The 15,441-nt window shown below is 43.2% G+C and overlaps 2 protein-coding genes across 2 annotated transcripts; one reads left to right on the top strand and one right to left on the bottom strand.

Annotated features, from left to right (window-relative positions):
• The first annotated feature begins 1,067 nt into the window (after positions 1-1,067).
• Positions 1,068-5,629, top strand: C7H10orf88 (chromosome 7 C10orf88 homolog). The gene is made up of 6 exons (XM_071749632.1): positions 1,068-1,303; positions 1,426-1,629; positions 2,752-2,824; positions 3,210-3,416; positions 4,101-4,567; positions 5,092-5,629. Exons 1-6 carry the CDS (start codon positions 1,143-1,145, stop codon positions 5,318-5,320), a joined length of 1,341 nt encoding a protein of 446 aa, XP_071605733.1. The 5' UTR covers positions 1,068-1,142; the 3' UTR covers positions 5,321-5,629.
• Positions 5,630-7,609: 1,980 nt separating this feature from the next.
• On the bottom strand, positions 7,610-15,240 carry CUZD1 (CUB and zona pellucida like domains 1). Its single transcript, XM_071749619.1, has 9 exons — positions 15,159-15,240; positions 14,702-14,837; positions 14,317-14,531; positions 13,314-13,464; positions 12,198-12,421; positions 10,920-11,092; positions 9,866-10,251; positions 8,768-9,036; positions 7,610-7,782 (listed from the first exon to the last, which is right to left on the bottom strand). Exons 1-9 carry the CDS (start codon positions 15,238-15,240, stop codon positions 7,610-7,612), a joined length of 1,809 nt encoding a protein of 602 aa, XP_071605720.1.
• Positions 15,241-15,441: the final 201 nt, after the last annotated feature.

The raw sequence follows: 15,441 nt of genomic DNA, 5'->3' as shown, positions 1-15,441 counted from the left end.
GAACCACAGGGGTAGTGGATCAAGGGTTGGATTTGATGATCTCAGAGGTCCTTTCCAACCTGGATAATTCTGTGACTGTGAATGTATTAACTCACTTCTGGTTATTCCTGTGACACGTCAAGGCTGTTCTATAGGCCTTTACCAGCTTCTGGTATTCCTTAGCAATCTTCCTTTGTTATCACCTCTCCTACAAAGACAGGTTTTAAAAGTTGGGATCGTTCTGCCAGTGGAAGAGAAGGATCCAGGGAGACCTTAGAGCACCTTCCAGTGCCTAAAGGGGCTCCAGGAAAGCTGGGGAGGGACTTTGGACAAAGGCTTGGAGTGATGGAGTGATAGGGATGGCTTTGAACTGGAAGAGGGGAGATTTAGATGAGATATTGGGAAAAAATTCCTCACAGTGAGGGTGGTGAGACCCTGACCCAGGTTGCCCAGAGAAGTTGTGGCTGCCCCAGAATCACAGAATCATCCGGGTTGGAAAGCACCTCTGAGATCATCAACTCCAACCCTTGATCCACTCCCCCCGCGGTTCCCAGCCCATGGCACTGAGTGCCACATTCCATCTCTTCTTAAAAACCTCCAGGGATGGAGAATCCCCCACCTCCCTGAGCAGCCCATTCCAATGCCTGATCACCCTCTCTGTAAAGAATTTTTTCCTATTATCTAACCTGAACCTCCCCTGGCATGGCTTAAGCCCATGCCCTCTTGTTTTACTTGGGAGAGGAGCCTGACCACCCCCTGGCTCCAACCTCCTTTCAGGGAGTTGTAGAGACTGATGAGGTCTCCCCTGAGCCTCCTCCAGACTAAACACCCCCAGCTCTCTCAGACATTCCCCATCCCTGGCAGTGTCTCGGCCTGGGTCGGACGGGGCTTGGAGCAACCTGTGCTGGTGGGAGGTGGCCCTGCCCATGGCAGGGGGTTGGTGTTAGGTGATCTTTAAGTTCAGTTCCTCCCCCTCCCCTCACTCAACGCTCCCATGGCGCCGCCGAGGGGCGGTGCCGCCACTTCACAGAGTCTCTCCCCAGCCACAGCCGCGCATGCGCAGCTTCCCCCTTCACCCCTCAGCGCAGGCGCCTCCCTCCCGCCGCCCCGGGGTCACGGTTGGTGCTGCTGCCGCCTCAGCCGCCGCGGTTCCGTTTGTGGCCATGGCGAGCGGCCCCGCCGAGGAGGAGGCGGCCGAGGACCCGTCCGGCGGTCCCGGGGAGCCGTGCTGTGTAGCGGCGGGATGCTCCTGGTCCTGCGAGCCGCCCGACGGCCTGGCTCGAGCGGTGTGCCTGCAGCGGAGCGAGGGCGGCGGTGAGGAGAGGTGAGGGCGGAGAAGGAGGAGGAGGAGGGGACTCACAGCCCCAGCGGCGGGGCGGGAGCGGGCCTGGAGGGGCAACACGGCCGTGGCGTTTCTTTACCTCCCCTCCTCCTCTTCCTACGTAGCACCGAGGCCGTGGTGGTGGAGAGGCGGGCGGGCGGCGGGAGCGATTCGGCCTGCGTGCTGCAGCTGGAGTGCCGGCCCCCAGGAGCCGGTGAGATGGTGTCTGTGGGTATCCTGAGCGAGGCCCGGAACATGGAGGTGTACGTGGGAGAGGAGTACTGCGGGACAGGCCGCGGAGAGAGCATCGGCACCTCCCGGGGCACGGGGTGAGTGGCGGCCGCGGGGGTGCTGGGGCGGGAGTAGGAGGGAGGGGGGGATGTGGGTGTGGTGGCGGCTGTGGATGTGGTGGCAGCGGTGGTGCGGGTGGTGGTGGGGATGGTGGGTGTGGTGCTGGTGGTGGGTGTGGTGCTGGTGGTGGGTGTGGTGCTGGTGGTGGGTGTGATGCTGGTGGTGGGTGTGATGCTGGTGGTGGGTGTGATGCTGGTGGTGGGTGTGATGCTGGTGGTGGGTGTGATGCTGGTGGTGGGTGTGATGCTGGTGGTTGTGGTTCCCCCGTGTCCCTTACTCCGTCTGTCCCCTCTCTTGCTGGCTGCGTGGTTCTGTGCCAAAGATCAGGTGTCTGTCCCACAAAAGCGTCCCCCCCACACCCCTTTGGCCTTTCCCGGAGGTCTGTGTGACACTGGAGGCTGTGGAGAGGCACTGGTACCCCCTGGGGTGACCCTGCTGTGCTCCTCATGCCTGCTGGGCTCGCACAGCTGCAGTTCTGCGGTTCCCTTTTGTTCTTTTCTAACCAGTGAAATGTTTAATGAGGTTACAAAGTGCTACTCTGAAACTGTTGTGTAGGGCTAGAGGAGTCCAGACCGATGCAAGTTTTCTGTTTTCTTTCTGGGGATCTGCTCCTCTCTTCAGCAGCTCATCTGTAGCTGATCTTTACCAACAGATCTCTTGTCTCTTTGGTGTGTAGTAGCTCACACTTCACAAAAAAAGAGAAAGATTTGTTTTCCCCTTCAGTACTTCCGACTCTGCTTTGCCAGGGGAATTAAAGCAATGTCTTGTCTTTTGTTTTTAAGTTACATCTGTTTAATTAGCTAAATAAAAGCAGCTGATTCAGCCTCAGGGAAGATGAGTCAATAAGGAACTGAGTCTCAAAAACTTCTCTAGTAGATAATGTATATATGTAAGCCTACAAATCCTTTTTATACATAGATGAAGTTATGGTAGAAGTCAATACAACCTGAAAATGAGCATTAAAACTTCTATAGCACTTAAGAAATATGTTGTAGTCTGTCTTGGTTCTTATCTCAATATTTAGTGACACAGTGTATTTCTATCTAAGAAGAAAGTACTTTGTATCTTCATGCCAAAGCTTGTTTATTTTATTTTTGTAGCGAAAGTGAAGAGGTTACTTTATACAAGAAGTACCTTAAGTTCGAGTGCCCTGCAGCCTCCTGTAGAATTAAGGTAGGGATTGAACAGAATTTTCTTTGACTGAATTACATTGCTCTTAGTCAAATCATTGTTTTTATACACTTCACAGAATCAGAATTTTCAGGGTTGGAAGGGACCTTTAAGATCACCCAGTTCTACTCCCCCTGCCATAGGCAGGGACACCTCCCACCAGCTCAGATTGCTCAGAGCCCCACCCAGCCTGGGCTTAAAAACTTCCAGGGATGGGGTTTCCACCACCTCTCTTCAATACTTCATCTAATCACATAAAAATGCAGTAGATAGGTCTTTGTCTTGGCTCTCTGAGACTCAAAGAATAAGGCATAGTCCCATACATACAAGGAAAACAGGAAGCTGTTTTTTCTTCCTAACCAAAACTTTGTTTTTCTTCTTGCAATAGCTGCTTTCCATCGGGGATAAACAAAGAGTACTCATCAGTAAAATAATTGTTGAAGTGAAAACAGTATCTGCAAAACTAGCAACTGATTTTCCTCCACTAGGCTCAAGCATAGATCTAAACAGAGTGCAAACCATCATGGAATCCATGGGATCTAAACTATCTCCAGGTGCTCAGCAGCTCATGGACATGGTCCGCTGTCAGCAGAAAGTGAGTTGTGCTTTCCTGCCATGTTAATCCTGGTTTACTCATTGGCATTCTTGAATGAGTGCAATGAATAATGATTGTGTACTCAAGCAATCACTGCATGCACCAGAAATTCTGTATCATCAGAATTGTAAACTTCACTGCCAACTTTCTCTCTGCCTTTGTTCATTTCTGTTGTCACAGCTTGGCAAGGGTGGTGGGCATGTTCCCTGTAATGCTTGGTGTGTAGGTAGGTGGGTTGGTTTGTCTCCTTTATTGTTAATAAAAGTGTGTCACTGTCAACTGAAGAGAACATGCTCCTATAGATTATTAATTTGGTTTAGACCCTAATCCTGCAAAATAGATCCTTTCCATATAATCCTTAGCCCATCTGATGGCAGTAGTGCTCAGCCTTGGGGACATAGCTTGGTAAGAATGAAGTCAGTAAAAACTGTTGTGTTACTGACACAACAGTGTGTAGAGACTGACAAGGTAATTACCCCTTGTAATGGTGGTTCCCTTATGTGTGTAACTCCCTTGTGTAGAGGGAAAATATTTTCCTGTGCTTTTCCCTAAAGAACATAATTCAGAATTACTTTTTTGAATCTTCACATCATACTGGTAGAACTAATAGTGTTAGAAAGTATCTATTGTTATTGTAAAATTTCCAGTTTATTTTAATACTTTATCCTTTTTTGTTCCCAGCAGAACAGTTTACCTCTTGGAGACAAACTTAATTGGATCTTTGGGAAAAATTCAGACTTTGGAGGTGACCATGCAATAGATGGATTGTGTGGTGCAGCTCTTCAGTCATCACTGGATCAATCAGCCAGCGACCCCTTGCCTGTTAGAAACAACTTAACAAGTGAAGCAGTGCGTGAAGACCTCAAAATGAGTTATGATCTGAACACACAGATACCCAAAAGAGGGAATATTTCTGGTTTTGAAAGACTTCCTACCCATCAAAACACAGTTGACCTCGGAAATTATGTTAAAATCATGGGATCTTTGCATATGCAGGAACAAGGGGGTGAAACCCCGAACGTAGCTCGTGCACAGGTGCTTCTTCCTTTTCTTCAAAACTTGTGTAGTCAGGTAAATCATCTGAGGCTGAGAGATGGTGAGAAGCATTTTGGTAAAGCAGTGATTAAAGAGGAGGATGTTCAGTGTGTTGGGTAAGTTCAGTTTGGTACACTATTAAACTTGTATTTTCCTGTGTATATTGACAAGTTTAAAAAATAAAATACAGAATGTAAGCATTTTATCCTGCTTTTTAAAGAATGCATATGCAAAAACAAAGATTTGCATAGTTGCTGGAACTCTTGAAATGCTTTAGCTGAAAAGAATACAGTCACAATGACATTATTTGCCATACTGTCAGAATTTTAATTCCATGTGTACTGTTGAATTGTGTGGATTTATTATACAGAACTGGACTGTCTAATGCATAACTGAGCCTTTGGGGGAAAAAGAAAAAAAGGTTGAAAGAAGATTACTGTATACCCATGTTTATAAAAAAATAGATTTCAAATATGCCAGGCAAGCAGGGTATTTTACTTGTGCTATGAACCTCCTACGTTCTGAAATTGATTGTTTAATAACTTATTTTAAATGTAAAATATAAAGTGCCCAGATCTCTAACATGCCCTTTGTCATCAGAAGTAGGTTAAATTTATTCTTGTATTTTCTCTTTTCACAGAGCAGAACAACAGCCTATTTGCTCCTATTTGGAAAAGATCATCTCAAAAAATATGGATCTGATGGAGAAAAAACTAATGGACTATATTGATCAGCAAATCCAGGCTCTTCAGACACATATAGATAATAAAATGGTTCTCTTAATGGACTTGGTTCAGAACTCAAAGCCAAACGAAATTTCCCAAGCACACTACGAGTCTAATGAAGGGTTCTCTAATGGAGAGAGGTAGATGTGTAGAGATATAGGATTTCGGTGTAAGTATTTTAAGGGCAATTATACTTTAAAGAGCTTAGTATTTATGGAGTTGTAACTGTAAAGAACCTCAGTGTTGCTAACTTGCATTTTGTTACTGTAATTCTCTCCACTGTTGTACACAATTGTTGGTTTTTATGAAAGATCTTAGGACTGTGTGTTTTCCTAAATACAAAAATTTTGTATGCCCTTTTTGGCTTATTTATTTAAAAAGCATTACTAAAACCTGCATAAAAGTGCCCAGTTTGAACAATGAAGTACTCTAAATAAACTGAGTTACAGCATAGCCTTTCATCTCCATGTAATCAGTTCATTTTTGTTTGCTTGTTTGTTTGTTTTCATGTATCAAGTGCTACCAGTAGAATGGAGTGTAGGTTCTGTGTACTTTTTTTTTTTAGTGGCATCCCTGTTTGAAGGTGCTTACTACTCCATCTAAAAGGAAGGAGGGTAGTACTGATGTTGCCTAATTTAGGGTGTTTTAGGAGTCAGTTTTAGAGACAGGCTACCTTGAACCCCAGCCTGGCTTCTTTGAAACCTTGCTGCCTGTACAGGCATCTAAGTTAGGAATCTAAACTTCATGAGTGATACTGAAAACAAGATTATCTTTTCCTCCTGAAATAATTGTCCCATGCAGGAACAACTTAAATGTGTGTAATTAGCAGACTTGTGTTTCTCCATGTTTCATGTATCATGTATTGTGTTTATCCATGTTTCATGTGGCCTGGATCAGGAACAGCGTGGCCAGCAGGTCCAGGGAAGGGATTCTGCCCCTGTGCTCAGCCCTGGGGAGGCCACAGCTTGAGTCCTGTGTCCAGTTCTGGGCCCCTCAGCTCAGGAAGGAGATTGAGGTCCTGGAGCAGGTCCAAAGGAGGCAACTGGGCTGGTGAAGGGACTGGAGCACAGATCCTATGAGGAAGGGCTGAGGGAGCTGGGGGTGTTGAGGCTGGAGAAGAGGAGGCTCAGGGGAGACCTCATCACTCTCTCCAACTCCCTGAAAGGAGGTTGGAGCCAGGGGGGGGGTTGGGCTCTTTTCCCAGGCAACTCTCAGCAAGACAAGAGGGCACAAGAGGTCTCAAGTTGTGCCAGGGGAGGTTTAGGTTGGACATTAGAAAGAATTTCTTTATGGAGAGGGTGATCAGCCATTGGAATGGGCTGCCCAGGGAAGGGGTGGATTCTCCATCCCTGGAGATATTTAAAAAGAGCCTGGATGTGGCACTCAGTGCCATGGGCTGGGAACTGCTGTGGGAGTGGATCAAGGGTTGGACTTGATGAGCTCTGAGGTCCCTTCCAACCCAGCCAATTCTATGATTCTATGATTATCCTAAGAAGTGCAATAACTTCAGTTGTGGTTCCTCTTGGGGGGGACTTTGGCAGAATGTGCTGGGCTAGGTAGGATCTGTTGCTTTTCATGACAAGCAGACTCATTGCTTCATGTTTAACCCATCAGGATCAGTTCTGCTGTCATCTGGGGAAGTGTAAGTGTGACTCCGAGTCCCTCTTTTGTGAAAGTTCAAGCTTCATACTTCATTCTGTTCATTACTTCATTCTGTTCATTACTCTCTGAATTCTGGGGTGCACCATTTATTTAACTGGGACTGTACTAGGTTGGATGCACAGATATTGGTTGTATTAATCTATTACAATGTATTAAAATACATAGAGAAGAGGCAAGTGTTGAATCAGCAGGCAGCACAGGCATGTACACTCCTGTATCTTTAGTCTACGTATTATTTTCTTCTCCAGGAAAACTGATGTCTCTTGCAGACTGTCAGATCTTGATTGCAGTCATCCACAGAAGTAGATTTTGGAGAGGGTGATTGTCTTTGAACAGATGTCTTGCAGTTTTAACTCAGCTTAACACATGCCAGGTGTAGTTTCAAAGTGATTTAAAAAGATTTTTTTTTTTTTTTTTTTTTTTTTTTTTTTTTTTTTTTTTTTTTTTTTTGTTAAAGAGGAAAGGACATAAATTGTCTGGACTTTAGTCAATTTATATTTGTAAAATTAGGTTTTAGATGCTTTTTAAGAAGCATCCTAAGGTAGACACCTCCTTTATTATCTCAGTTGTTTACAATAGAATACTAGGTTGAGATGTGTTTGGTTTTGGTATTGTTTTTTTGATTCAAGTTGAAATATTTTTCCAAGCGTTGTTGTTTGCCAAGGCTGTTTGGTTTATTGATTTCTTTTTTGCTGGTTTGGGTTTTTTCTCTCTACTCTTAGAGTGACGAATTTGAATAGAAAGTGACGTATTCAAAAGATCCTGAAAGAGTTAATATGAGCTCTGGATTTTTTGATAGTAATATTCTGCTGGGTGTTTGTGATATTTTAGTATCACAGCTGCCACAATAATAATATTTGAAATTAAAACCACAAATGAAAGAGTGTAGAAGCTGTATTGATGCAGGCTTGGGGCTTCTCCAGCATCTGCTTTAGTGAGGAATTCTGCATAGAGAAAAAAAAAAAAAAAAGTGAGATGTTTAAAGTCTTGAATCCCATGTCATTTCAATGGAAATGAAATGGGTGTTTTTGGTTCATTGGAGTTGAACCCCACAGAATACAAATTCTGGATCTGTAGTACTGAAGAGTTGAAAAAACTTATAATAAAACAGCTGTGCAGAGGAACATCACAATATTAACAAATTCTTGGGTATCACTGTAGCCAGGTTCCTGCCAGGCAGTGCTGTCATGATCTTGAGAACCCTGTGAGTGGGAGATTTTCCTGAAGAAAAGTGGGACAAAGAAGGGACTTGTGGGTCTAACCTTGTGCCTGTTTATTGTTTACTAGCTGGTCCTTGGTAAAACATATTTTTTTGGTAAATCCTGAAAGTTTCTATAAGAATCAGTCTGCTTTTTAACACCTGTCAGGTTGTATGTCAGACTGGGGCACTAAAACTTAGCTGTTTAATAATCAGCCTTGCAGCTTTAATTCAAAAGCTTGATGCTTTTGATTTCTGCTCCCAGTCTTCTCATATTTTTCCTCTATCAGACAATACACAGAATGTGAGCATTTAAACAGGTGGGGAATAATTAATCTGTTTATCACCTGGCATAGCTGTTCTGTACTGCCAGCAGGTAAAACTGAGTGAAATTGAGGGGCCTGTTAGAAACTACACAAGTTATAACAAAGCTGTTACATGACATGGAATGTGCTTTAAGTAGAGAAGCAAGCTGTGATCCCTGTGTATGCTTCATAAAAAAAAATCATAATGTTTTGAGAATCTGAAACTTGCCATTCCTAACTCTGAATACCTCGTCAGATCCTGCTTGCACTGCTTTTGTAAGTATGAGGAAGTTCTGCTTTTTCTGCCTCAAAGAGCACACCTTGATCTGAAACACCATCAGTCTGCCAGGTGGAACAGCAGTGCTGCTCATTTAATGAGTAGAACACAAGTAGTAGATTTACACTTAATTTGTGTGTTCCTCTTACCTGAGTGATCAGCAGACCTCAGGTCTCTTTTCAGGCGGATGGGACCTAAAACTGTACTGGTTTTCCACGTGTGTGCAGACACAGCTCTTTTTTGCCTGGAGATGCAGCCTTTGGTACAGCGAGAGTTTGTGTTGGTGCTGTCACAGATTAAAATATCACACTGGAGGTAAACTGATGGAAAGCTCCTCAGGAACCTGAAGGCATTAAACTTGAATCTTCCGTAGTGTTCAAGTGGGGGGTAGGTTTCCACAGTGTCATCTTTATTGCAGCTGCAAAAAGGATTTAGAGATCTGATGAAGTAGTCCACATACAATAACCATTCTTACTGCTGTTAGCTGTAACTACAGCATTTAACTTGGACATTATTTTTACACGGGGGAGTGCAATGACTTTTTTTTTTTTTTTTTTTTTTTTCATCTTTTTCCTCTCCCTAGTGAAACACAAAGCTTGTTTTGTTTTTCCTACTTCTGCTTATATCATTCCAGTTCTGGAGTCCCTAACATCAGAAGGACATAGGGCTCCTTGAAACATGTCCAGAGCAGAGCCACTAAAATGCTCAGAGGGCTGAGCACCTCCCCAGTGAATCCAGGCTCAGGAAGTTGGGGTTGTTCAGGCTGGAGAAGAGGAGGCTCTGAGGTGACCTTAGAGCAACTTCACAGTCTCTGAGGGGGCTACAAGAAAGCTGGGGGAGGGCTTTTGACACAGGGGTGTAGGGAGAGGACAAGGGGAAATGGTTTAAAAGTTGAAGAGCAGAGATTTAGGCTAGACATGAGAAAGAAACTTTCCTGGGATGGTGGTGAGATGCTGGGAAGTTGTGGCTGCTCCCTCCTTGGAAGAGTTGAAGGCCAGGTTGGATGTGGCCTTGAGCAACCTCAAGGTGTCCCTGCCCGTGGTGGGGGTTGGAACTGGATGACCTTAAAGATCCCTTCCAAATTCATATCATAGTCATTCTGTGATATAACTATGCCTCTAAATTTCTATGAAATTTAGCTTCCAGCTAAAGAAGGTAAGTGGAAGAGAGACAACTATGAAACTGGAGTTGACATTTAGATTGTATTTCCTCACCTATCAAGAGACTGTGATAAAACTGAGCCTTACCCACTCCTGATTAAGTCGTACGTTTGCGATCCAAAATCGGGTTGTGGAGATGCTATGCAGGTATCAACAAACACCAAGAGGTTTGGGTCAGTGGAATGAAGACTGACTTGTGCAAAAAGATTCTGGTTCAAGTCTACATAATATGGGGACTGTTGTACAGGTGTGGAGAAGGAATCCGAGCTGTAGAATGACATGCTAACGTTGTATCTTCCCACAGCTGTTGTGTTTTGGATTATGTTGTTTTTCGTGATGTAAATGACTTCTAAGGTTGAGTTGTTTTCTATTTTGCACTGGGCAATGATCTCTATGTTCTTTTGGCGGGTGATCACACGGCCATTGGCAGAGAAAGATATAATGTTGGTGTAGGTGATGCTGTGACCTTCATCCTGTCAAAGGAATCAGTTGTGATTCTATGAGTTGATAAAGCAGTTGTACTGAACCTCCAGACTTCCCACCTCTGCTTATTGGAGGCTGAAGATACCTTTGAAATGTCAACCAACTTGCAACCAAAAAACCATTAGCAACCCTACTCCTGTTTTTTGGTTTTTTGGTTTTTTTCAAAACACTGAACCAACCCATGCAATAAAAGGGTTAAGGAATAGTGCATAGAGTGTGGAAAGCCCCCAAGCCACCCTTCAGTCACCCTTATTGGAACAATGTTCTCAACTAGATCTTAGGAGTCTTCACATCTTAGGGTTTTCCCCTTCCTCGTGACTCCAGGATAAACCCCAGCTCTGTCACTCCCAGATGATGTTTAAGTTGCATGTCCACAGTTGTACTACTTCTGAGAACCTTGCTTGGAGAGGGAATAAAACATTTGGGGTTAATTTGTGTGGAATCTTCTAGACTTCTTTTGAAAGCCTCATTGATCATCAGGTTCTTAAAGAGGAAAAAAGATATTTCTGCTTCAAGACTGGAACTGTGTAATGGAATGAGCTAAGTGAAAGGAAATCTGTTGTTGGCTTGTTCACATGCTCTTCATAAACTGCTTTTATAAGCTCTTGTAATTAATAAGCTCTTGTAAACTGATTCATGTAACTTTTTCCCCTGTTACCTTTTTAATTGTTCCACAGCTGGCTAGTGGGAAGGAAAAGGTCACTGAATCTGTGACAACTGGACTGCAAGACACATCATTCAGCTGTGGGTGAGTTTCATTATAACCAAGGGAGGCCAGGTAGGACTTGCTCAGAACAATTTTCATGCTATCTGATGAGCACGTCAGGAATGCTGCCATTGAAAGGGAAATTAAAACACAGAAGAAAACACATTACTGCAAACTGCTGTGGTCATTTCTCACTTGGGCTTGATGCTTGGGTCTGTTGTGTTGTTCTTGGTTTGTCAGTCTAAGGGGCTTATGTGCATCAGAGGCTGTGCTGAAATTGGGAGTAGAAGTCATGCTTGACTTGAAAAATGTTAGATAAGAAATCTGTGTAAAACTCGTGCTGAAAGTTTTAATTTTAAATACAATAACAGAGTGAATTGTAGGCTTTTTAAAAGAGAAAGGGAATCAAAGTGCTGGTGCAAAGTGGCAGAGTGAGGCAATTGCTTTGTGGCAGAAATGGAGGCTTTAGAGGCTCCCTTCCCACCTGGGCTGATGGGAAGATGAACTGACAAATCTATGGAACCAGTAAAGAAATTGGTCTGACTCTGAAGGAAAGGCAGTGACAACACAGCTCAGCCTGGTTTGACCAGCTAGTGCAGACCATTCTTCTGAGCATCTCGAGGAACAACTAGTCAAAAGAAGTTTGGGTCTCTAGGATGGCAGCAATGTCTGCTTTACCCAAAAGAAGGAAAACCCCAGCTTTTCAGTGGTGCCAGCCAGAAAAAGGACCTGGAAGTGGCAGAACAGGCATTCTTTCTCAGATGGATCAGGTAAAAAGCTATTCTCCACAGGTCAGACTAATGTGGGATTTTGGTATGGCTAGCAAGAAACAGGCTTAAATTCTTATTGTCACCCATCAGGTATTTTTGATGTGGTTAAGAGAAGAATTATAGGTGAGGATACAAATCATAGTATGGTTGGAGTTGGAAGGGACCTTCAAGATCACCCAGCTCCAACCCCCCTGTGTTTGCAGGGACACCTCTCACTAGATCAGGTTGCTCAGAGCCCCTTCCAACCTGGCTTTGAATGCTTCCAGGGATGGACCTTCCACAGCTTCCCTGGAAAACCCATTCCAGGGTCTCGCCACCTTCATACTACAGAATTTCCTCCTGATCTCCAACCTAAATCTTCCAGTTTAAAACCATTACCCCTTACCCCCTCACCACAAGCCCTCGTAAAATTCCCTCCCCATAGGAACCATCATCCTCCCCAGGTAGAATATGTTCTTACTGTCAGGCTCCACAGGCGCTGGCAGGGGAATGCTGCTGTACCGAGCAGAAAATCCTCTGTAGGAGTTGGCATAGTCAGCAGAGAGCACAACTGTCATTGTGTTTGAAGAAGACTCAAATGTGGGCTGAGTCAGACCACAGACTTTTCCTATCAAGCCACTTTCAGTGGTGAGGCCATCGTAGACTGCTGTGAAGTCAAATTGGCAGTTTGGGTCAAGTTCCAGGCTGCAAACACAGAGAAAATAATTTTAGGGAAATCTTGAGTGTAGTTAACATTGCTCATGCTGATATCCAGTGCAGGTAAAGTGCCTGATGAATTCCAGTTGATTGGAATAAAAGGATGGAGAATAAAGGGAGACATAAATAGACATTATTAAAGCCAAACCTTTGAATGCAAGAGTGTTTCTGCTCCCATTTGAGTTAACATTTTGCTGTTGCTCTCAACAGAAGCTGAATCAGGTATGGTTTTATAGCTGTGGTATTACATATATTGATTGCTACTGACTAAATATAACCACACATCCTAATAGATAAATAATAATGTATCTTTACACTTGAAGTTTTTGCTTTGAGTTGACTTACGGAGGTGTCTGAAGCCTCCTGTATCTGTCACCAGAGGAAGGCTTTTGCCATTTTATCATTTCTCATGCCAATTCATCCATTAGTATTTATATTTGGAAGTACTTCAGTCAATGCCATGCTATACTCTTCCCCAATGGCCAGCAACACTGAGATAGAGTTTAGTAAATATTTGCTGTATTCTTTTATAAGCCTCAGTTCTAAATTTCAATTAGAGTGCTCATGGTGGTTTTAAACTTGTTCCTTATGTAGAAAAAGCTTTCTTTATGTTGCTGGATTTAAATCCAGGTTACTCAGGCCAGCTTACAATGGACCTGCACCTCATGGCCAGTCACCTGGAATGTTTCCTGCATTTCACTGACTGCCCTGCAGTAGCTGCAGGGTGATGTGTAGTGATATGGAACCTTTTGCAATTACTTGGGATAAGGAGTTTGGTTTAAAACATTTGTTTTTAAAAATCTGTAGATGTTCTAAAGGTTTGAAAACATTTCTGCTTCCAGTGTTTGTCCTGAAACTCACAAAAAAAATTTCTACTCACAAAAAATCCTGGAACTGTAGTTTTATCTTTGAGTTTTTTGCTGTTTGTATATACCAGACACAGTATGTGAATTCAGGGTAAGGTGCTGGGTAGTTGGGGCTGGTGAATGTTCCATTAGGACCAGTTAATTGTCCCCCACAATTTTCAAACTCTGAAAAGAGGAGTAGACATATTGGTAATGAAACATATATCATGAGACTTAAAAAAAATTAAGATCTGATGTTATGTCACTAAGGATTGTTTCTCTAGGATTCCATTCCTATGGAAATCATTCAAGGTAATTAAGACAGAATTTCTGTAGAGATCAGCATCAGGTGGGTTTTACAAAATGGAGTCCGTGGTGGTCTGTGTGGCAGGCAGAGAGTAATGAATCTGAGATAGCTGTAGATGAGTTAGCTTTGACACTGGGAGCAATTTATGTGTTGGGTAACTTAGGTGCCATCTGGAAAACCTGGAAATGAAGATGTGACACCAACCAAAAGAAAGCCGGAGAGACTTTTTAGAGAGAAATCTGTGAGACCTGGGTCATCATCTGTATGGACATACAAAATCTTTGAATTGGATAGAGATTTGACCTGATAGACCAAGGCAAAATCAAATCAACCTTAAAAAGACTTGTTGAATGAAACCCCTGAGTGACTTCGGTGACTTGTCAGGCAGGAGTTCTGGCTAGATGGTCATAGTCTCTTTCTGGGTAAATGCTATGTAATATTTTCAAGCTGAATAAATTTAGTAGAAGCCTGTGAGTAAAAGCAGAGTCCCATAATGCCTTCATTGACATTGTTTTTCTGTAAAATTTAGCTTGTTAGTAATGCACTTGCAGTCAGTCTATTTTGCTGCCTCTTTATTTTCACTGATTTGCCCTCCTCCCCCCCCAGTTGTCTAAGTCCTGAAGAGCTGAGACTAAAGATTCTGTTAGTAGGCTCTAATTGCAGTCTTAAACTTTTTCTTCATGGGAAAGTTTTTTTTAATGCTGTGATTCAAATGGTATTGAATGACTTACTGGCTTCTGGTGAAATGAAGTAATAGAAGACAAGGAAGTTTCGTGCAAAAGCCACGGAATTTGTTGTTATGAGGAAAGTTAAACTGTTTGAAGATGACTGAAGTACTGGTACTGCATCACTGTCGTTACACACTTGTCCAAGAAGAGGAGAATTAGTTGAGGGACCATCATATACTTTTATACTTTCTGTGTCACAGCTTGAAGAAGGAGCAAATCTATTGGGGAAAAAAAAAAAAACAAAACAAAAACCAATGAGAACTTTGGACTCCTAAGCTTGGAGTCCACAACACAGGTTCAGTCCTGAGAACTATTTGCAGGTGACGTTTTTTTGTGCCATATTCTAATTGGAGGAAACAGCACGAAAGCATCTGGAGGCGACACTTACTGAAAATGGGAGAAGATGAGCCGAATGGTTTGATTTACATTCCTCTGAATCTGCCAGATGCAGTTTGTGTTTGCATTCAGGTCAATCTGTAATGCTTTGTTGAGGTCATGAAGCAAAGCCCCACAGCCTGGTTCACCTACTGGAAGAGGACAGCAGCAAAGAACCACTTGCAAGCATCTCACAACTTTCTTTTGCAATTATGTTTTATCCTCCACCATACAAAGACCCTGAGACAGTTCATTTGGAACCAGACCTGCAAAATGTTTTTATTTTGTTGGTTTCTTTTAATTTCTGTTACTGCAGGTCATTTGGCTGTTACTGCTGTACAGCAGTGCATTAAAATAAGATGCATTTTTATAGGTTTGCTTTGCACTTCTCCCTTCAGTCGCCTGTAGAATACCTGTTGTGCAAAAAAGAATAAAATTTCGGAGAGGAAAAATGGACTATGTTTGCATACCTGCAGATTCTATTCCATTGTTTTCAGCCAGAGCTGGAGCAGCCAGGAGAGGCAGGAGGAGGAGCAGCCTGAGCACCTGCATGTTGATGGCAGCTGGGAACGTTGGGCTCTTCTAACTTTTATACCTCCTGTTTATTTCATAATCATCTGATATTACATGGCATCACAGAGGGAGAGTCTAATCTCAGTTACTGTTTCTTTTTAACAGATATAAATGAGAAAGTAACAGCTGTGCAAATTTTTTTATATATATATATATATATATACACATGTACTACATGGA

Source organism: Heliangelus exortis, chromosome 7, assembly GCF_036169615.1.
Source record: "Heliangelus exortis chromosome 7, bHelExo1.hap1, whole genome shotgun sequence".
Lineage (NCBI taxonomy): Eukaryota > Metazoa > Chordata > Aves > Apodiformes > Trochilidae > Heliangelus > Heliangelus exortis.
The sequence above is the reverse complement of the archived record's forward strand: the minus strand, read 5'-3'. Positions and strand labels throughout refer to the sequence as shown.